The 22,827-nt window shown below is 44.8% G+C and overlaps 1 protein-coding gene across 11 annotated transcripts in view; it reads left to right on the top strand.

Annotated features, from left to right (window-relative positions):
* Positions 1–4,752: 4,752 nt before the first annotated feature.
* TP53BP1 (tumor protein p53 binding protein 1) overlaps positions 4,753–22,827 on the top strand; it is a 40,326-nt gene continuing 22,251 nt past the window's right edge. For 6 of the 11 annotated variants that reach the window (XR_010390866.1, XR_010390867.1, XM_064517734.1 and 3 more), the window contains exons 1-11: positions 10,843–11,185; positions 11,280–11,343; positions 11,412–11,499; positions 11,724–11,794; positions 11,998–12,132; positions 12,572–12,653; positions 13,540–13,685; positions 14,634–14,760; positions 17,243–17,334; positions 18,373–18,590; positions 19,634–20,888. Coding sequence is in view for 9 of the 11 variants with exons in the window: in XM_064517734.1 (XP_064373804.1) it covers positions 11,006–11,185; positions 11,280–11,343; positions 11,412–11,499; positions 11,724–11,794; positions 11,998–12,132; positions 12,572–12,653; positions 13,540–13,685; positions 14,634–14,760; positions 17,243–17,334; positions 18,373–18,590; positions 19,634–20,888 (2,458 nt within the window). In the remaining 2 variants the exon portion in view is untranslated. Of the gene's footprint in view, positions 4,892–10,842; positions 11,186–11,279; positions 11,344–11,411; positions 11,500–11,723; positions 11,795–11,997; positions 12,133–12,571; positions 12,654–13,539; positions 13,686–14,633; positions 14,761–17,242; positions 17,335–18,372; positions 18,591–19,633; positions 20,889–22,827 lie in introns of those variants that run through there. The other 5 variants (XM_064517733.1, XM_064517731.1, XM_064517736.1 and 2 more) reach the window with 4 other exon arrangements.

Here is a 22,827-nt window from a genome sequence, read left to right as displayed (position 1 = left end):
CTGCAGCGAGGACACAGCTGAAACCTGAGGAGGTTCAGACAGTCAGCATTTTGGCAAGCGTATATGAATCTGAAAATCTGTAGTGTCATGAGGCTCTGACGGTAAGATAATCAGGGAAAAACAACCACAGAGAGGGGGAAAAATCTAGAATAATTTTCTCTGCAGGCTACTACTGATGTTACTAGCTTGTAGAGCTTTCTCAAATTGAGAGCCATAATCAGAGGGTGCCCTAGCGCTAAACAGACTAATTAGGGTGTGATGTGAGAGGTCTTTCTCACTTGAAATTGTGGTGATACCACTGGGTATGATCTTTATGAAATAAACGTTGTAAACACAGAGAATTAGGGCTGAAAAGGGGTTTCATTTATTTTTGTGTGTTTAAACTTGCATGTATTTAGTTTGTCTCAAGGGACTGCACTGAAACAGCTAAATATGTGAATAAAGAGATAAACCTGCAGATAAATACCAGTGTATAATAAATTCTAGCTTGAAAGTAGGATTGCAGATTATGGACAGGAAACATGAAGATAAAAGATTTTCAAATTTTTTCATACCAGCTGGTAGAAATACCTTCTGTTTTCAGATGATTCAGTCTTAATACTTGCTGCTTATTTTTGACATCATAGCTTTCCAGAGCTGCAGCTTTTCACTGCAGTGCAGAGAGGCTCCTCCAGCTGGCTTTCTGCCATGGGAGAAAGAAACAGGATACATGCAAACTGGAGTGGAAGCTTTAAAAGCCTGTCCAAGCCTGGTTCTGTTCCGCAGGGACTAGAACCTCTAGGGAAGACTGTTTACAATTAGAAATGTCTTGTTTTGATATGATCAGTTTGCATTCCTCTACAGTAGCAGCAAATGATAGAATAATTAAACTTCTATTGTTTTCTGATGTGATCAGGTCTGCCTGTGGTCACAGTAGAGACAGGAGAGCTGTGCAGCCATATGGTTGTTATACTTCATGAGTCCTAGTCCTAGTGTGCACTGGCGAAAGGAGGGATTTTCGGCCTGCTAAATTCCTCCTTTCCCCTATAAATCTACATTTTGGATCTATATGATAGATTTTTATACCAATTATGGTGCAAATTTCAGCTTCCGTGCATTGCAGCAGTAGCCAGCACCTTCATGAAGTATCACGAGCTGACTGGGCTGAGTACAGACATTACTGGTCCTGACAAACATTACAGGAAGAGAGGTGGCAAAAGGAATACTTCTCAACAGTGAGAGGCTATGAATCACAGGTAAACAGCCATCATAAAAACGGATTAAAACAAGTAGGCTCCCAACAGAATGAAAAGGACCTTCAGACTATCAGAGGAAGATCAATCTACACAATTTCAATTTCTCAGTCCTTTAGCCTGGAATGATGACATTCTGTCCTCCCTAGCTAAAGGAAAAAACAAATATCCTTATGAATAAATATACTTCTGGAAACCAGACACCTATGGCAGTATCTGAATACGGTTAATGCCTTTAACCAAAGTAAAATATAATTTCATTTTGGCTGCGACACTGCTAAGTAGATGAGAAAAATAGGTGACTTCCTAAACGTGCTTTGTTCTTCTCACACGTGGCCTTGATAAAACGTCGTGGTGAGATCGCACCCATCCTTACTTGTGGCATCAACTTTGATAATGCTTCCATGTAGAGATAGTTGGAGTTGTGTTGCCGTTTATACTGCTGCTTTTAGGGTGCGTTGTAAAATAGTCACAGAAAGGGAAACAGAAGGCTAAGGCCTTCAGTTTGACCAAACCACTTTTTTTTGTTGTTGTTCTGTAACCTGTGGATGATCTATCACAGCAGCACTCCTTCCACTATCTTATAGAAGGCTTTGCAAGATACTGAATGCCTCCTGCGAAATTTGGGACAATTGCCGTTCTGATCAAGAATAAGATCTAAGTGCCTATGAAATTATTATGCATAGTCATTGTGTGCAATAATTTCAGGCAAAGCACAAGCATAAAAATGAGCAAAAATGGAATATTATACAGAATTTTGCAGTCTGAACTGTACAGGTTGCCAGTAGCCTCACTGCACAGTTCAAAGAAGCTACAAAATTACACTTTCCACCGTGACTGTGTGCATGACTATCATGACTTTCCCTGCTCAGTAAAGCCATGAAGTAATTTTAAGATTTCTCCAAAAGAAGGTGCAGACACACTATGTGATCCAGGCTTATAGTTAAATTGCAGTGGTTCATAGTGCATTTCGTGTTACTGAATATGCTAAGAGTATTCAAAGAAAGTGACACGTAAGCCAGTAAGTGAAAAGTATGCCCAAGAAGAAAGTTTATTTGCTGTGGCAAATGTAAGGCTTGCACAATTAAAATCTGTCCCTTTTTTGTTGCATTCGGCTGCTTTTATGCATATGTTGACTGCTTATTTGTGGTCACTCTATCATAATCAAGAATATAGATGTATTACGTTAGTGGACAGATAACTTCAGGAGCCTTGGTATGAAGGTCACAAGAGATCAATAAATTGCATTGTCTTCCATGTTTGATGCTAGTATGTTTTTCAGTGTTCTACCACTTCTGGAACACGCAGTCTCTGAATAATGGTTAAGTGAACAAATAATTTGCAAAGCTTGTAATCTTTCAGTCTTCTATGTTTGCACTAAAATTTCTTGTTAATGAAAGATGAACAAAATCAATTTTAAAATGACTATAGAAATATCTGACTAAAAGGTTTAACAAAGAAGTGCATTTAGACATTAGAAACAGGGTTTTAGAACACTGTATTTAAAAAAAATTGCTGTTTCACTTCCCCTCTGGGACTGATTTAGAAATTTGTTTGTCCTGCAGGAGCTGGCATTACTGTCACCTATGGAAGCCTCTGCTCTGGTGCTTAAGGAGTCTGTGATATTACCAACTGCAGCAAGAGAAACAGGCACCTCCACCTTCATGTCTCAAAAGGTAAAACAAGCAAATTCCCTATTTGAACGTATTTATCCTATAGCACAATGCACAGTAAGGTCATACTTGTGTATGCATCTGTACACTGTTCATTTAAAAATATCTTAGTTTACCTTTAAACTATGATGGAAACATAGTGTCAGTTGCCTATATATTACTCTTGGGTCAGCTTCGTGGAGCTTTAGAAGTCATTTCCCAGCATCCACAATTTGTCTTTCTCTAAGGAAAGGATATCGATGTCATCTGGGCACCCTCTAGGGGCCACCGTGTAATTGTTTATACACTGCTGTGTTCTGAAAATGGTTTAATGATAGTGTATCTGTGAATGAGAGGCAGAAAATGCTTGTATGTTCCAGACAGATATTGGGTAAAACCCTAAATGTTCTCAAGTCCAGTAAGAACATACTCTGTGTTTATGTCAAACAGGGATCTAATAAGCCATGTCTGAACTTCCACATCTTATCATGATAACAAAAATGAAGTAAAATAACTGATAAACAGATGTAACGTGCTTGTAACATTTAAAAAATCTTTTAAAAATTGTTATGCCTATTTTCTTGCTTTCAGTTTTTTAGATCTGCTGCTGCTTCCCTCTGTTAGTCCTGCTGTCTCTCATGCTTTCTTCAAGATAGGAATAACAACCTTTGCAGGTGTCCATTCATTCTGTTTTCACTCTGTCTGTTCACGTTAAAGGTAACAGTCAAAGTTCCAGGTAGTTTGCATCTGCTAGAAGTTACTTCAAAAACCTCCTCAGAGCATCACTTCTTGCACTAAAAATCAAACAGGTATTTATTTTAAAACAGAGAGGATGTTGTGATTGGGTTGAAAGGGCTATGGAGAACATAGACAATTCTACAAAGTTGTTTCTGCTTTAGGGAAAAGTTGTGTTCTTGCAGCACTGAACTACAATGTCTCAGTCAACACTTGGTAGTCAGTACAAAGAAAAATCTTCATAAAAACGGGACAGTTTTAACCAGAGCTAGCAGGTTGCAGTAATCTGAGGCCCCCCAAAGCTTTGTGACTTCAATTCTGACTTTTTCGTATAAGTGATTTGCTTTTGCTGAATTTTTACTTCAGATGATCCATCATTAGCTGTTATGTGATAAGAATATGGGTAAAAGTATTGCCATTACAGAGGAAAAGAAGAATGCTGTACAGCAAGAACTGAATGACCTTGAAGACTAGAAAAATGAAAACAGGATCTAATTTAATATTACAGAGAGCAAGACTGTGTATTCGGTGACCGAGAACCAGAATTTCCGTTACCGGCTGGGGCTAATCACCTGGCGTGACTGAGCAGGCAGGAGTCCGGGGTGTCTCAGCTGAGCAGAAGGCAGCTGACTTAACAATGTCTCAGGCAGGGCAATGAGAGAGACGCGGGAGCGGGCCCTGCTCTCGTCACCTAGCAGACTACAGGGACGCTGAGCAAGGCGCCGTGCTGAAGGCAGACCCGGCCCCAGGCGGGAGAGGCGCTGCGGCCTGCAGGCACTGCCGCTGTCCGCGGGGTGCTGCCCCGCGCCGGGCGGCAGCGGCGGCCTCGGCAGCCATGGCGGTGCCCTGCCGGGGCCTCCGCACCCGGGCCTCTGCGTGCGGGGCTGCGGGCCGCGGCCGAGGGGAGCCGGGGCAGGGCGCGCTGCCCCGCGGTGGCCCGGGCCAGCCTGGCGTCCTCCCGTGGCTCCAGGGGCAGCCCTGCTCCCCGCGCCGGCCGGGCCGGGCCGGGCCTGTCCCGCCGCTCTGCCCCGCTCCCGCTCCCGCTCCCGCTCCCCCGGAGCCGCCGCCGCCCTCCTCTCCGCGGCCCGAGGCCTGGGCGGAGCAGCCCCGCGGCAGCCGCGCCTCCGCGGCCGGCGGGCGGGTCCGGGCCGCTGCCGCCCGCCTGATGTCAGCGGGCGGCACCGGGCGGGGGCGGGGATGTCGCCGTAGCGCCGCTGCCCCAGCCCGGAGCGCCGACACCGGCTCTGCTCGCCGGCTCCCGGCCGAGACCAGGTAAAGCGCGCCGGGGCCGCGGGCTCCCTCCTCCGTCGCCTCCCCCGCCTGCGGCCTTGTCCTTTGTGCTCCGCCCGGCGGAGACCGGGCCCGGCACCCGGCCCGGCAGCCCGGCCGCGGGGTCGGCGGGGGCCGGCGCAGCCCCCGGGCCCGGCCGGGGCGCCGCGCAGGCCGTGCGGCCGCGGCCGGCGGGGGCGGCTCTGCGTGGCGCGGTCTCGCGTGGGGCGCCCGCGCGGGGCCCTGGCGAGGGGCCGAGCCGGCGCTGCGCGGGGCGGGAGCGCGGCCGGGGCGTCCCGCGGAGGGAGAGCACGGGCTGCCGCGAGGCGCCGGCGGGGCCGAGCCGGGCAGACGCGCCTTCCCTTCGCCAGGACGGCGGCTTTCTCGCTCACGGCCAGCAGCAAAGTTTGGGATGCGCAAATGTAGCTCGCCGTGATCACCCCGGGTCTGATGCTGCCTCAGGACCGCTGTAAGCACAAGCAAGGAGAACTGCTCTCAGTCAGTTCTGTGCACTTTCCGTTCCATGAAGCACATCAGCTTGTAATGACCTTCAGTCTAGCACACCAGGCGTTCCTACTTGCCGTTGCACTCACAGGCCCTGAGAGTGCTTAATGCTATGCAGAGTTTATTCCCAAATGAGTAGAAGCAGAAGACAATGCATACAGAAATCAACCGGGTAGCTTTTGGATGTGCCTCCCCTGTAAATAACAAAAGTTGTAATAAAACAGTAGAATACTTAAACCTAGATTTTCAAAGACTGGCAACCAGCCTACTCCTGCTCAGGTATCTAATTCCCACTTGACATCAGGATCTGGAATTTGGTGCCTTTTATATGAACATTATCCTATGTGTTGAATTCTCATTTCAAAGAGAGGACTTGGGGCTGCACTAAGGCACAGGGAAATGGATTCACGGTGGAAGAAATGAGGATGAGTACTAGGAGTCCAGATTCCCAGTTGCCTATTCTAATACTAAACTGCACTAGAAAGAGCTGTTGAGGACAAAATAAACTATAGTTTCACTATCCATTGCAAATTCTATAAGATACAAGACTTCAGAGAAAATACTTCAAATATGAAAAATCAGACAGCCTTTATACCTTCATTCATTGAGAATCTGGTACTGGATGTGTTTCGTTTGGAGGGAACATAACCAAAGATTAATTTTGCTCTTTTATCCTCTTTTCTTAGATAAAGTTGGCCTGACTTTTGTTGTAAAATTGGCCTAAAGTTGGCCTAACACCCTATCCATAATTTGTGATATGACTCAGAAAAATGACTGCAAACTGAGGAGGGATATTTAGATGAAAGATTTGTATATTATAAATAAAGCATGCTGTTTCTTTCATAGCATAAAAACAGATGGAAACAATGTTCAAGAAAAATGAGATTTCAGATTTAATGCAAAAAAATTGTGGTTACACTTAGATTTGGCACTTACTAACTTGACTACCTGAACTGGACTCTGAATTTTCTCCCATCCTGGTTCATGCAAATACGTTGTATCGTAGCAAAAAAGAGACTAGAAAGGAATCTTGGAGATGATCTAGTCCAACCTCCTATTTCAAACCAAGATCAACTAGACCTGCATGTTACCATTTCTAAAAATCTTAAATGTTAGAGACTGCATAACCTTCAGTTTCATTATCCTTACCTTTTTAAAACATTTTTACTTATTTCTGCCTTGAATCTTTCTTACTTAATTTAAACCTATCTGCAGGTGTCCTCTACACTGTGAATATGCAAAACAAATTATTTCCCACGGACTTTATTCTATTTGAAGATGTTTATGATAACTGTTTCCTTTCCCACCTTCTCACTGGACATAGAGCTTAGCTTAGGCCTTATCAGTGTAGAGTATGAGAACTGTTTCATGCATCTTACATGCATGCACATTATACAGGAGCGTAATGTGTGGTTTGCACCTTTTTTTGGCAGCAGCATGACACTGACTGTGATTAGATTGTCGGGCACTACGACCCCGATAGCTTGATATTACAGTAATGCTGCATAGCCTAGCAGCCCTATCCTGAATTTGTGCAGAGACTTCTCTTTGTAGAACTTTGTTCTTAATCTGCATTGCATTTCGTCTGTTTTTCAGACCATTTTTTAATTTGTCTTCTACTACTTACAGTCCCTCTCTGCTTCACATTGTTTGTGGTTTTAATAAATGTACTCCCTATTTTGTAAACAAGCTGATTAAAGAAAACATGGAGCAAAATAGGACCTAGGACATTTCCATTTGGACCATCACTCAAGCATACTTCTGTTTTGACACAGAACTGCCGATGACTACTTTATGGGGATAGTTACTCAACAGGTTTTATACCTATCTTACTGAAATTTCATTACAGCCATGCTTCCTGTTTCCTTATGGGAATGCCATATAGATATTGCTAAAAGTCTTACTGTAGCCAGGTTGTATCTGCCACTTTTCTTCTGTCCGTAAGGCCTATTGCTCTGATGTGAAAAGAAATCAGAACAATATTATGTTACTTGGGTTTACAAATCTGTGTTGCTGCTAACTCATCTCCTTGTTATCTTCCGGGTACAAACTGGTAATTTGTTTGATTATTTGTTATAGAAGTTTTGAGGGAATTGAAGGGAATTTTGAGAGACTGGCACATCTGCCACTCGTAGTCTCCAGATACTCCCTTATCCTCCATGAGTTTTCAAAGGTAGCTCTTAACACATGTAAGACACCAGCAGCCAGTTACATAAGTTTTCTAGGACGAAGTCTAGACTCAACAGATTTTAAAACATCTGGCTCAGATAAGCACTCTTAAACCTGTTTCTTCCTTGTTTCAAGGCTGAAATCTTGGCATTTGACATTGTTATTTAATTGTACTAGTTCCTGTTTTCCGTTAATCTTTTTAGAGAATACCACAAAAAGACCATTAAATGCTTCAGCCTTCTTGGCATAACCAGCCAGTAACGTTCCCATTTTGAATAACAGACCAACAATTTTGGGGATTGTTGTTTTCTTACTGATATGTCTGTAGAATCATTTTATTGTTGCTCTTGATAGCTCTGGCTGTTTCCATCCTTGAGCCTTAGCTTGCTTTATTTTTGTCCCTATATGCCTGTATCATTTTTTAACACTGATTCTTTAAGCAAGCTGAGCAGTTTCAATTTCCTCCATGTTTTCAGTCTCCTGTAACATATCTTATACTTTCTTTGTCCTAAGATAGTTTGCACTTGTGCCTTTAGTAAAGAAGCTGCCATCTTTTTCTAACTCCTTTTGCTGCATAAGATCTTGCCTGCCAGTTATCAGTTTCTTGAAACCTGCTTCTCAAAATACAGTTGTTTTTCTGCTCTCTCTTATTTTCTTCCCAAAGATCATGAACTACATTACGCATGGCCAGCATCTGCCTGTTTGCCTCTACCTGTCATGTTGCTATAATCAATTTGTAGACATCATCATGTCTACACAATCATTTTGTCTTTTTTTCCCCCTGCATAACGCAAAACCTGCAGCCTGACATATGCATTATCACAGCTTTTCACTGCATTTGAGCACGCTGACATTTTCTAGTACAGAAAGATGCAACAAGTGCCTCAAAAAGCTAACTGATTGAATTTTAAAACAATGCTGTGAGACTACAGTGTAACAGTTGAGACACAAAAGGACATTTGTTGAATTCAGTGAGATAATATTGTTGCTCTCTTTATTATATAGTGAGCTATGTGAAGTAAGAAAATACTTAGTTAACCAGATTTATTATAGAAACACTTTCAGATGAAAATCTGGATTTTGAAGAAAGGCTTGGTCTAGCAGTAGGCATTTCAACTGCAGTAAGGAAGAACATGTAGACACTAGGAGAAACTAATGAAAAAAAAGGAGCTGCTGGCAAAAGTTTAACAGCTGATGTGAGGAAGGATATAGTTGTGTAATGTTCTGCCTACAAGAAAATGAGTTTATTCTCATATACTCTAGGGGAAGATGGTAGCAAGCTTGGAAATGCACTAGTAAGTCCAGTGATGATTAGTAATGGCACACCATAAACTTGTTCCAAAAATGCTGGCTCATGCTAAATACATGTGCTTAGAAGGCAAATTTACTTTCTATTTTGCCAAAAAAAATGGGGAATTTTAAAATTTAATTTAATTTTGAGAGTAAGCATAACGGAAGACCATCTGAAATGCTTTTGTTCTGATGGAAGCAGAATTCTGCTTGAAGGGAATCGGACAGACTGCAGGCGCCAGCTCTGAAACTCCTGAGCTGCTTAGGGGTCACAGACTGCCAAGTGTCCCTTCAGCATCTCAGTCTCTTTCTCGGCTCCCGGGGATAAAATACTTTATGAAGATGAACTCTGGCTTCTCCAGGTGGCTAGCAAAAGCCTGTGGACAACTTAAGCTTTCAAAAGAAGGCTTTAGTAATCATAGGCCTTGTGTTGTTCTTCGGTATTGGGGCAAATTTCACACAATATCCAGTTTTACCTACTTTTGCAAGTAGTATATCAGAAAAACTTTTTAATAATACAGTTTAATATGTGCTGAAGGAGCATCTTTTTGGAGGTGGACTAGCACTAAAGCATCCTTCCTGTGTAGGAACTGTAAATATTTATAGCCTGTTTAATGTTCCTAGCATGCATGTGCAAGCTTGGACTTCACACACAAAACCTGTTACACACGAACTCTTATTTACAAGTCTTCATTATGTACAACCTTTTGCCTATAACTTTGAGTAATACTATTTTTTCCACACCAGCTATCATTTTACAGTCTTCTGTGGTTTTGGTTCTACAGCAGCCTTTAAAATAAAATATAAAGAGTTCTCATGCATAAAATACAAAGAGGAGTTGCAAAAGAGGATTTAAAGTACTCTGTTCAAACTTACTAGTTTTCAGGCTAAAAATTTAAATCTCATGCTGAACCGCAACACCGCTGCCACAGTTTCTGCCCAAGCCTTCTTCAGGAGCAGCCATTTATTCACATAAATGCAGGACAATTAATCAAACTTCACTTTCCTATGATACCTGCCAGTTTACCTGCAGCGCTGTGAGTGTGCAGGGTTCAGCTCCGCAGACTGAGCTGCTGCTTTTCGTGTGCGTTTAATCAGAAGGGGGCGGAGGGCGGGGGAGGTGCGGTATCCCCGTGCGAAGGAGCGGCCCCTTTCCCGGGGGCGGAGGGCGGGGGAGGTGCGGTATCGCCGTGCGAAGGAGCGGCCCCCTTTCCCGGGCGCGGAGGGCGGGGGAGGTGCGGTATCGCCGTGCGAAGGAGCGGCCCCTTTCCCGGGCGCGGAGGGCGGGGGAGGTGCGGTATCCCCGTGCGAAGGAGCGGCCCCTTTCCCGGGCGCGGAGGGCGGGGGAGGTGCGGTATCCCCGTGCGAAGGAGCGGCCCCTTTCCCGGGCGCGGAGGGCGGGAGAGGTGCGGTATCGCCGTGCGAAGGAGCGGCCCCTTTCCCGGGGGCGGAGGGCGGGGGAGGTGCGGTATCGCCGTGCGAAGGAGCGGCCCCTTTCCCGGGCGCGGAGGGCGGGAGAGGTGCGGTATCCCCGTGCGAAGGAGCGGCCCCTTTCCCGGGGGCGGAGGGCGGGGGAGGTGCGGTATCGCCGTGCGAAGGAGCGGCCCCTTTCCCGGGCGCGGAGGGCGGGGGAGGTGCGGTATCGCCGTGCGAAGGAGCGGCCCCTTTCCCGGGGGCGGACGCGACATGCGAAAATGCTTTTGCCTTTTCCCCGCAAAGCCGCGGCGGTCGCTCTGCCCGGCCCCCGGCAGCGCCTCGGAGCCAGCCCGGCGGGGCGGGGCGGGGCGGGGCGGGGCGGGGCGGGCCCGGCGAGCACGCGGCGGGGCCGAGGGGCGGGCTCTCGCCTTTCGCTCCGTAGAGCGGGACGGGGGGCGGCTCCGCAGCTGCCGCCTTGGCGTCCCGGCGGCGGCGGCACCCCGCCGCACAGCCGCTCCCGCCGGCCTCGGGCCGCCTCCCGGCCACACGGGGCCGCCCCCCGCCCGCCAGCGGCGCCGGCTGCTGGGGGCGGGCGGGCCGCGCCCCGCCAATCGGCGCGCCGCAACATGGCGGCCGCGGGAAGCGCGGTGCCGCGCGGCGGCCCGGCCCGGCCGACGGCGTAGGCCGGCAGCGGAGGGCGGGGGCGCGGCCGAGCGCGTGGCCGCGCGCAGGGGGTACATGGAGCCCGGCGGCAGCCCCCTGGAGCCCGGCTTTTCGGAGCAGGACACGCCCTGCCTGATCGTGGAGGACTCGCAGCCCGAGAGCGCGGGCGCGGCGGAGGCGGCGGCGCGGGCCTGCTTCGCGCTGCTGGCCCGCCGGCTGCCGGCGCGGCGGAGGCGGAGCCCGAGCCCCGTGCTGGTGGGTGCCCGGCGCCGGGGCGGCCCGCGGCGGCGCTCCCCTCCCCTCCCCTCTCCTCCCCTCCCCTCACGCGGCCCGTGCCCGTGTCTTGCAGGAGCTCGTCTGCGGTCGCAGCGGGAGCCGCGCGGGCGGCGGCGCGGACCGGGAGCGACGCGCAGGTAAGAGCTGGGCGCGGGGGCCGCGGCGGGCGCGGGGCGCGGCCGCGCTGACGCCGCTGTGCTTGCAGAGCCCATGGCGACCCCTGCCCGCCCGGAGGCCGCCGGCCCGCGCGGCCGCGACGCCGAGGAGGAGCCGCCGCCCGGCGGGGAGAGCAGGTGCGCGGCGCGGCGGCCCCCGCCCGGCGCCGGGGCTCCCCGGGGGCCGTCGGGACCGGCCTGGGGTGGTGGGGCTCCGCGGGGCTCTCGGCCTGCGCCGGCCGGGGCGGGCGCGGAGGAGGGCGTGGGCCCCGCCGTCGCGCGGTGACCGCCGCGGGGGCCGCTGGGAGCACAGCGGGCTGTGAGGAGGCGGCCTGGGAGCAGCGGGAATGGCTCTGTTGCAGCGTCCTCGGAAAGGCGGGAGAAGGCGGTGGAGGTGACGTCGAGGACTGCGCTACCTCACCGCGTGCAGAAGGTAACTTTCTGTTTCAGATCTCTGACATAACGGCTCCTGGGCCTGTGCTGTCACTGTGTTTTCGGTTAGCAAGGCTGAGAAGAGCCTGGTTTACTGCGTTTCATCAGTCGCTTAGTGAGTGTGTCTTCTGTCCTCGCAAACAGCGACAGATGACTTTCTTGGAAACTTTCATGTATATACTAGTTACGGATGTTCTGTGTTAGATACAGGCACGTCGCAGCTGCATTTTGGAGCTTTAGAGCTCTCACAGAGCCAGGATTTTGAGAGTGACTTTGTGCCCAGTGAAGGAGACGCTGTCCCTTCTTCTTTCAGACTTGTGAAGAATGATACTGAAGATGGTATGTGAAAATGAGCTTAGATACCCTTTTGTTGCCCTGTCAGTTCTCTGCTTTCTTTGACTTGTAGATGTTACATTCCTCTGACAGGAAGGGCAGGATTAGCAGCTTGTAAAAATGAGTTCATGGGGCATTGGTAGTTGGAAATGAATTTTGCCTTCTCTTTCATTTGTTTTCTTCTTGTTGTCCAAGTGATGTCATTGTTTCTTATACCTTTTTCCTAATTTGCTACCAAAACATCCAGTTAATCTGATGTTGAATTTCCTCCCTGGTTAAAAACCCTGTCCCTTCCTTTTTTTCTGTTGATGCTTTGAGACTAAATTTTTAAGCATAAGGCTTGTCTTGATATTTGTGTAATTTACAGAACTCCACATGCTTCTGACTACATAGTAATCCAGATGATCTCGGTAACAATTTTTTTTCCCCCCCTCTATCTTGCCAGAACTGAATGTGGGTAGCCGCGAAACTGTCTCTGGCAGGGAAACACATACTGTTTTGGAATGCCAGCCAGAGGAGTCTGGAAGGTAAAACAGTTCTTAGTAGATCTCTTGCTGAAATTCTCTAAGTTGATTTTTATGGTTTATTAGTAGATTTTTAGGAGTAGGAGGGGTCAGGCTTCAAGGCAAAAAGAGAAAAGTGAAGAGAAAGGTGACGTACTGAGGAGACATTTCTGCAGGAAAAGTGCTGAAGGGATTGACACAGCAATAGTGGCTGAGGAGGAGCAGTGCTTTCACCCTTCCTGGTTGAGAAAAGAGGTGTCAAACTGTTACAGAGCTAAAGATACCAAAAAGTTTATTTTTAAATTGTGAGTGTATTGGATTATAGAAAAAGATACTAATGATTTTCTCAAAGTTTAGAAAGCTAAATATATTTAAAGTTTCACTTTAAACCATGTCAAAACCTCAGTTGCTGCAGTATGGGCCTTGCCACCATAGGAGAAACCTGGGTGCTAAATGATGTTTATCCCAGGGTTCTGTTGATTCTGATATATGGAGTTGTGTTGGACACTGAGTAGTTGCTTTTTTAAGGCTTAATCTTTTTTTTTAGCTGTGAAATTTTTAGTTTGTCTCATATTGTCATACTCTGTTACAAGGTTGTATTTAAAAGCAGTGAAACAAAATTCTTAGATGCCACATTGAACAGAAGTCAGTAGAACAACCTGCATTGTTTCAAGCATCATCTTTATGAGAAGAAAACTTACAGATTAACTTTGAAAATGTAACTAGTCCAGGCTGAACATCTCTTTTGTCAAATGAGAGAATCTGTTCCTTCCTTACCACCCGGTTTTTCTTACTGTGCTGTACACAAGTGAATAGATTATATCTGTGGTGATAAATTTTCTTTACAATTTTGTGGTACTGTTTGATACATTGAATTTCTCAGCTCAGTAACTATGTCTTGTTTTTCCAGAACTCTGCAGGAAGGAGCAGAGGGTACCAGGAAAGAAATGCCTGTCTCTGATCTGCCTAAAACTGAGAAATCCTCTGACTCTGGTCATCAGGAGTTGGAGATCTTGTCAACTCAGGAAGAGATGTTTCCCGAGGATAACGCAACAGGTAACAATAGACAAACAGTAATAATGCTGATGCTTTCTTGTGATGCACAACCTAAAGCGTGGATAAATACCGTAGGCTTACTTGTGGTGGTTAACTTGGGCAAAACGTTCCGGCTCAGTCATCTGAGTTGGCGTCCCTGTGAGGGAAGGGACAGGATCCTGCAACCAAAATCTTTTTACTGCAATTTCAGTTGGTCTTATTTGCCATCTAGGTTAGCATTTCTTCCCTATAAGAGAAGAGATTGCCTGAAATAGGCTCAGGAGAGAGGTTATATCTATATGTGGTGCTAGGAAGATGTCTGTGTCTGGTTTTGGTATCTGCAAGTAAAAAGGCTGATGAAGAACTACAGAGGCTCTTAAAAGAAATTTTAATAGTGAAAGGTCTAGAAAATAAACTTTTGAAAAATAAAATTTTGAAAGGCAGCCTGGTGGGTCTATAAAGCATGAGCTAAATGAAGTCTCACTTAGTTTCTGCTTTTTGTTTAGTTTCAATTTGTGCACCAGTATGATCTTGCATGTGAACCCTCTGTAACCAGAAGGTTAAATAATGTCTTACTCAAACTGAGACAGTGGTCCTTGCAATGTGTCTTTGCTTGTAAGAGCCTTGCCTATATTTGCATTCTAGTGCTGGATCAAATGAGCTGATTGTGGAGCCATTGGAGATTTTTCTTGTAAAATTCCCAAGTGCAAAGACTTGTATAGTCTGGCCTTATTAAAAAGTCCATTCTATAGCTACAAACTTACCTTTTTCATCTTAATTGTATCACGTTCAAATTCTGCATACTGGACTTCTGTGTGCTGTCCTTTTCCAGCTCTGTGTGAAAATCAGCCCTGTTCTTGTCTACCTGAGAAGTAACTTTGCAGTAGTGTGAATATCATCCCTCATAATTTTCTGATCAACTTGTCTTATGGCCAAATTCCTATTATTGTTTCCTTTTGTTTAAAATAGCTTCTGGGAGTGGCTGTGTCATAACCAGGGTGGAAGAGGGAAGATCTCTGGCATGCACCCCTGCTCGCAGTCTGCACCTCCTACAGCTCTCTGGACAGGGATCCCTTGTGCCGGAGAGTCACTCCACGTAAGCACAGAGTCCCCAAACTGTATTTTAGTAGTTTCTGTACCATTTCCACCGTCTTTCTTTATTCAAGGATTGCTGATGCTCTCTTCACCTTTGCCCATACAACCAGCACAAGTTATCTTAGTTTGGGCTACACCCGTTCATCTTTGTACCTTACAATTTGGAATAGCCACTGAGTTAAACGAAGTTCTTGAACTTCCAGTTGCATGGTTTTGAATAGGAATTACACATTATGTCTTTGCTTTATTTAGGTGGTATTAAATTAGAGATTGGGAGAACTCTTAAAATCCCTTGTCTCGGTCTCCAAAGCAAAGAACGTTTGGCTTGCACCAGCTTTCTTAGATTCCTAGCATCTTTCTGTCAAAAAATGTGTATACGTGCATATACGCCTTTCCTGAATTGCATCAGTTTATGGCCAGCTAGGCAGGGGATGCTTCATGTAGGAAAACTTTAGTGTAAAGAAGCAGATCTTATGTTTATTTCACAGAGAAGACATATTTGAGAGGAGACTGTATACAAAGGGAGGAAGATCCATGTGATTTAAAGAACCACCGTATTTCTGATACAGCGAATGATGGTGTAATCTTTGTTGTTATACTTTGGAGGTTTTTTTGCTGGGGTAGGGGGTGGCATAAGGGGCTTTTGGGTAGGGGTGCATCTATAATTTAGGAGAAAGCTCAGAGATCACTATTGGAGGTGTCCTTGTTAATGTTCTATGATAAAAGGATAGATGCAGCTCAATAGGTTGCTGATTCTAGCCTGTAAACCTGGGCTAGCTCTCATAAAGAGGTATTTGTTTAGCTGGTTTTGCCTAAACAAAGCTCCTTTTGAGCTTATCAGGTCTCTTCCAGCACTGTCTATCTACGGATACTTCTTTTTCTGACTTTTCATGTTGTGATGTCTCCTGCCTTTTCCTTGTCCTTTAATGATCCTGGATGCTATGTGCTTTCTCCCACTTGTGACTCTTTTCCCTTCTCTACAGTCTCACAGTTCATGCTAGTTCTTTCTTTGTTGTCTGCTTCCTCTCCTTGCATTTGGGTTGTTTTAGAAGGAAATCCTAAAAGCAGAGTAGGATCCTCTGCTGCAGGTTCTTTTTTTCCTCCAGTTCTGCTCTCCTTCTAGCAAGGATTCTCTGACTCTTTGAGCCTGACTTGCTTACTGTTCTTTAGAGAAGACTGTCCTGAACATATCCTTCCCCCTCCACTGACAACACAGAAGCCCCAAGTCTTCTACCCCTGCCCCCATTGGTGAGGGATCCTCATCTTCAGATTTCCCTGTCACCCCCCCCCCTTTTTTTAATCCATGTATGGTTTTTTTTTGTCTCCCATGTTAATACTATACCCTTGGCCCTCTTACTTTTCTCAGCTAATTCACTATTTATTTATCTCTAAGCCGACTGAATATACTGTATCAGTTGTCTGTAATTGTCTCTTCCATTTCACTCCCTCTAATGCGGAGAGCAAGGAGGTGCTGTCACAGTAACAGGACTGGGTGTAGCTGTGGCCAGGTCATGTGCTAACTTAGTGCTGTTGGAGGCAGTGAGGGAGATGCTACAGTTTCCTTAATTTCCAATTAAATCTGTGTTGTCAGAGGAGTTCCTAGTCATCTTTTCCCAGCCAGACCTCAAAACTAGTACTTTATCCTTTTGATGTAAGATAGAGGCTTATGGAAGAATGAAGAGTAAAAAAGCTGTGTGTCACTTATAATAGGAGGACAGTAGTTCAGAGACAGTAATCTTAAACAGTACTCTGCAAAGGTTTACTTAATAAAGCTCATTATTTTTGAGATTTCCATAGCTATGATGCAGTTTATTAAACCAAAACTTAATGGATTGGGTACTTGAATGAGGGACTCCCAAAACATCTGGAAATGTGGTTTTGTTTTTGGTGTTTGTTTTTTTTTTGGGGGGGGTTGTTTGTTTTTGTTTTTGTTTTTTTTTTGTAGTATGTTTGTTTACATGCTCGTTAGTGTTATTGGCCATAAAAATAAGTTGACTACCTTGTTCCTGCTTCACGGCTTCTCATTGTGATCTGCAGGTATGTGCTTCCAGGGAGCTGAGCCGTTGGTGCTCCATGCTAATCTATTGACCTTTGAGGGGTTTAGGCTGAATATCTTGGTTCTTTCAATGTGTACTCAGTCTATTTGCAAAAGCACACAGTTGTCTAAGAAGATGCAGCCCTTACCCCTCCTTTCCTACTGGGACATCATAATTGAGCATGTGAAAGAGCTGACTTTGTTTCAATTTAAGCAAACAATGTTTTAATTTTGCACTGTTAAAGGAGCATGACTTTATTTTGCAATGAAATGAACAGTGCTCATGTGATCAATAACCCTGTCTGAGGTCTCTTGCTAGCAAACACCTGACACTCTCTGTGTGAGAAGATTTGTTGTTATAAGCTGGAGCTACATTTGGGGAGAAGTTAATAAATTTTCTGCTGATACATGTTTTTCTTCTTCCATGTTCCTTTCCCTGGGTCTACAGTGGTTCTTCAGGCCTAGCTGTTCCCTCTCCTGATGCCTTTGGATCCAACACTCTTGTCCCCAGCAGTCCTACTGAACAGGAGGAAGCAGAAGGTAAAACTCTCTGCATACTGGCCTGTGGTAGTTTTTCTATACTCTGTGGTTCAGTCTGAGTATACAGTCTTTTTTCAAACCCTGCTTAAGTTATATTTAAGGAATGAAGTGTTATTGAGTACACTGAAAGAGGTAGACATGGGAAGATGCGTATTTGTGACTCGGATCCTGGTGGGCTATTGATGTTTCCTGCATAGCTATCATAATAAAATTGGTACTGTTGGCTAGTTCTCCCTGGGCTGAAAGGTGGTGGATGTACTTTGTATCAGATACAGGACTGCTTGCAGTTGACCTCCTTTCTTGGAGGCAAGTCATTCTTGCTACAGGTGATATTTGTATTAAATACATACTATAAGGGTAACAGTAGGGACAGAGAACTGCATTGTAACAATTCTTTGCTTTATCTTAGATGCCTTACACAATATTAAAAGAAGAAGTTCATGTATTATGTGTACATTCTAGAAGGCTATGCCAAAAGAGGAATTGTTCTATACCATACCTTGGCACTTGTTCATTTCCTCTAAGCTCATGACGCTATTCACTGTCAGAGATAAGATATACATGCAGACTTTTAGTATGACAAAAAATCACTATTCCTTTCTGCAAGATTCCTGTCTCGTTCACTGCACAAAATGCAAAGTACCTTTAGCATAGATGTTTAGTCAGCAAGGTTTTTTAATTCTGAATTTGGTTGCATTTTAATAGAGGCAGCAAAAGAAAAAAAAAAACCCTGATCTCAGAGAAACACCTTTATTAAATCTCAAATCCCTTTTTCTAATTGTAGAAGTTCTAGAACTTCTGTAACAAAATGGTTACAGGAATTCTTAACAAAACATTCTCCGAGCCTAAAATTAAGGATATAGATATTTTTCTTGAATCTTTCCAAAAGAATTCACCTGGAGAGATTGCAGGTTCACCAGTTAAAGTATCAGAAAGTTGTATAAGCTATTGAAGACGAAATCTTTTAATAGAATGGTGCAAACTTTAAGTACTACATAGGGATCTGCCAGTAATTTATTTTCTGCTCTTTCAAACCAGAAGAACAGATGGATATCTCTCTCCCAGCAGAAGGGAGAGACTTGATACAGGAGAAGCAGAGAGGAGATGTGCTAGCAGAGATCACCGTCCCGTGTATCCTACCAGAACCTCCTGTTCTGCCGCAGGCTTCAACTCCAGTGTCCCAGAGTGCCCCAGCCTTCTTTCCTGGATCCTTACCTATACCATCGCAACCAGAGTTCTCTCATGTGAGGGTTCATGTCAATATCTTTTCTGAGGTTTTTGTATGGCTGTTGTAGAAGATGCGTGTTTGAGTCAGTCTCTGTGCTGGGCTTCCCAACTAAGCTGATTCTCATGAGCTTCCCTGTTCCCGCTGGTCCCTTTTGTGTATTGAGCATACTCTTCTATAAGTGTAGCAGTTTATTCTTAGAGAGAAGGTGCAGAACAACTTAAGAGGGCACAGTGAGTTATTCAGCGTAGGGTCTGTTGTCTTTTAATCTATGCTAGAATTTTTTTTTTTTTGGTGCTCTCTTTCTTTGTTTCTTTGAAAGGCTGTTGCTTTCAGACACTGATACACATCCTGTGTCTCAAACCATGTTGTAAGTTAGACTTTTGCTAGGGTAGACCTTAGCCTCACTTGTCACAGAGAAAGTGAAGCTGTTTTGTAATAAAAGGAATTGATTTACTACATTTTTCTTTTAAGTCACCTAGTCCTATTATGTGTTGTTTCTTTTGTGCTTCTTGATTATGGAAGTTAGTTACTATTCAAAGGGATTGAACAGCCAGTTGGTGACATTAGAGCTTAAAATAACAAATTTCATCAACTCAAGGCAGAGAATAAAGGTTGTACTGGCGACTGCAGTAGCAGAAGCAAGTAGCCTCTTAGCTAAAAGTGCCTTTCATGCTAATATAATAGATCTTCCAGAGAGTCTTTACAGAACCCTTGGTTGTTTAACTGATAACAGCAACAGAATTGCAGTACTTGCCCCATACTGCATGGTTTGGTAATTGGAGAGACTAACCAAGGATCATTTCTGATTCTGCCACAGAGGTGCTGAGAAATAATGGATGATGATCATTTTTCTCGGCAAGAAAGTGGCAGTTGTGACCCATGTAAATGGGGGGGAAAAGTTTTCTTAAACTAGTTTTGTGCTGAACTTGCTGTGTTCTGTAGTCCAATGTCATGTTCTATGACTAAAACCAGCCCTGCTCTGGGCGCCTTGACACTTGATGGGGCACGTGACCTTTCCAGAAGAAGGTAGTTCATGGAACTCTTCTTATTTCTCACTTTTTTTCATTTTAGGATATCTTTATTCCAACTCAGAGTCCAGAGGAGAGGCATAAGGGAGGAGAAAAAGCTGCTGTTTTACCCCATTCGTGCTTGCCTGGAGATGTCTCTGGACCCACAGGTGCTTTGTCAAAGATGCCTGCAGGGGACTCTGTGTCACAGCCCTCCGATTCCTGTAAGCTGATGCTTTCTGTCAGTGAATGTAGCCAGCCCACGAATGCAGAAGGCAGTTCAGGCTCTCTGAAAACTGGCCGAGACAGTGAAACCACACAGGTAGAGATGGCTTCTGAATGCAAAGCCTCAGACCTGAGACTCAGTTCTGTGGAGAATGACAATGTACAACTGAGGCTGGATGCAGGCCCCCAAGCCCTCTCTGTGGAGAACTGTGAAAAAGCAAAAAAGGAGGATGTTCAGGCCACAAGAAAGCCTGTAATGCAGTTAGTTGCTAAAGGCATAGCAGGTGATGGGTCGTTAACCCCTACAGCTTACAGTGATCATGAGTGTAATCCTGGAAGTCAGGCTGCTGCAGATCTGTCTGACCAGCCTGAGATTTTGTCATATACTCTGGGTAAAGAAGCACAGTCTGAGAACAATCCATTGGAAGAGAATCCTGAACCAGAGGCAGTTCCTGAGACTCAATGTGAAGAACAGGAAAAGCCACAGCTAAAAGTGAAGCAGGTAAATGAAGATGGGTCTCTTACCAACAAAGTCCATACTCAGAAGTTTATTCTTGAAAAGAAAATACAGTGTCATGAAGATATGGAAGTGGAATTTGCTGATGATTCTTGTAAAAACTTCAAAAACTTGGCAGATCAGACCCAAGAATTAGAGAAGGCTGGACCAGAAAGCTGGGCAAAAGAAACTTCAAAAGCTTGCACTTTGGGCAGTGCAGAGGTGCCAAACATAGAAAAACTGTCCTTTAGGGCTACTTCAGAAAACATGCCAAAGCTCAGTAAAGTTTTATCTCCACCTTCTGTAGGAGAGTTATTGGAACAGCACAACAATTTGTTTCCCAAGTTAAAGACTGACATTTCATCAGAGGTGGCACTGTGTGCCAAAGACCATACTGATGGTTCAGAATTAGGCCAGAAAATGATAACAGGGAATCGGCCACTACTTCAGGAGAAAGGGGCTGATATGCTGGTGACTCAGCAAGAGAATCGGGTGCCAAAGAGTACAGAAGATATTGTTAAGACAAGGAATCTGGAGCAGGAAGAGCAGATGCAGCCACAGGAGAAGGCAGCTGCTAAGTCCCCTAGTCCTTCCAATGGTAAGTGAATTCAGGTTAGTAGTTCAGAGGTGTATATTTTGAATAATGTCAAGGACAGCTGTGTACAATCCTCAGTGTTTTCAGGAAGCACTGATCTTGGATGTATGTTGACTGGTGTATCTAAGAGCAGCACTACATGCATAATATGCTTTTACTTTTTTCCCCTCTGTAACACTACAGCAGGCAAGCGTGATAGGTAGTTCTTGTTCCTAACACCCTCTCACTATTTTATGGCAGGACTCTGACTGAGCAACTTTAAAAATGCAGAATGTTCTGACCTTGACAAGGCTCAGGGATTTTTTTAACTTAATTTTTTTTTTTTTTTTGTCAGAAGTAACAACAGTAGTGTCCTTGAAGGGCGGTGTGTGTATGGTAGTCTGTACTTTCCCTCTTTCAGGTCTCCTTACTCTTTCTTTTCTGTGTTCTCAGAGGGTGAATTTTCTTGGTTTAGAGCATCTTTGAGCCAGACACTAATCTAGCAAATGTATCTTGAGATTGTTTTTAAATTGAATGGCTTTGCACTCACACTTAGGCTGTGGTTCAACAAACATTTTAAGGATGCAGAAGTCAACATGGAAAGAAGCAGACCAGCCCTTTCTCAGTCTGTCCTTTTGCACCCCTTTTCTTGAGCTGGGACGAGATTTTATGCAGTGAGCTAGAGCAAGGAATGGTTCTGGCTGAAACTTAACCAACAACAGATAAAAAAGGTTGTTTTTCTGGATCATTTCTCCAAGCTGGTTTGCTATGCAGCTCTGGGTAGCTCTGCTGACCAAGAATGAGAAATAAGTGGCTGGAAATGATGATAGGAGGAAAGGATGGGACTGCTCTAGGAGTGACTCCAACAATGCTGCTTTAAAATGTTGGTCTGACTAGAGCCTTATGCCTGTGTGCATCAACTCAGTGTAATGTTATTGTGATTATACTTCAGTGTTAAAATCCTTTAACATGTGTAGTTCAATAAGAAAACTGGGATGCTGTCTCAGAGTTTTGTGGAGATTTTGCCTCTTAGTTGGTGTCGTTTTAAAACAGAATTCTGTACTCGAATGAGAAAGTAATATAAAACAAAGTTTCATTAGAACTTTGTATTGTATCATACAAACTTTTGAGAGGTAAGCAATCTTTCTATTAGGAATGACACTTTAGGGTTTTGCAGAGTTGGCATAATCTGTGATTTTATTTTATTTTATTTTTTTTGGTAACAGAAATTTGGCAGAAGATGAGGAAGTAATGGAGTAACTGTAAACATTCCACATAGTTCTTGCCTCAATTTGTGGAAATATATATAAAAAGAATATAGGGGGAGAGAGAGAGAGGCAGGCCATTTCGCTAATGTAGATGGCTTTTATGGAAGGGAGGGAGTGGATCTTAGTGTGTTCTGGTGCAAATTTTCTCTCAACCTGGCAATAAGTTTTGTCTTTTAAGTTCACTGAAGCAGTTGAGTTTGTTCTGTATTTGCAAATAGATTGAATGTCTTCCCCCTTCTTGTGATGGCAGTAGGCAACTTCCTGTCTCTGAAGTTGGTGAACATGGAAGTTGAGTCTGGCAACATTAGTTGTCAATAGGTAATTGTTGTCTTTACGTCCCCTAGTATGCTATTAGAGGCTTATTTAACCCTTTGCAATGATTCGCTGGGTACTTTAGTCACTGTGAATTATTTAAGACCTTCAGTTAGAGTAACATGGAAGAGCAATAGAGTTGTGCAATGCTGTTAGAATTAAACGAGATGTTTAGCAAGGAAGATGCTTTTGAACCAACTAGTGGATACAAAATCCCCAGTGTGAGATTTTGATTTGTAGAATCTATAAAGTCATGGGCTAGGTAGAATTTCTCTTATCACTTAAAGGTCATAGCATTATTATATAGTCCTATAGTCTGTTATGCAGAGCATTGTACAAGTGATCATGCTTTCTAGTTTTTCATTTGAGAAATTAGTGTAAGA

Source organism: Dromaius novaehollandiae, chromosome 10 (genome assembly GCF_036370855.1).
Source record: "Dromaius novaehollandiae isolate bDroNov1 chromosome 10, bDroNov1.hap1, whole genome shotgun sequence".
NCBI lineage: Eukaryota > Metazoa > Chordata > Aves > Casuariiformes > Dromaiidae > Dromaius > Dromaius novaehollandiae.
Note: the sequence above shows the minus strand (reverse complement) of the source record. Positions and strands in the feature narration are given on the sequence as shown.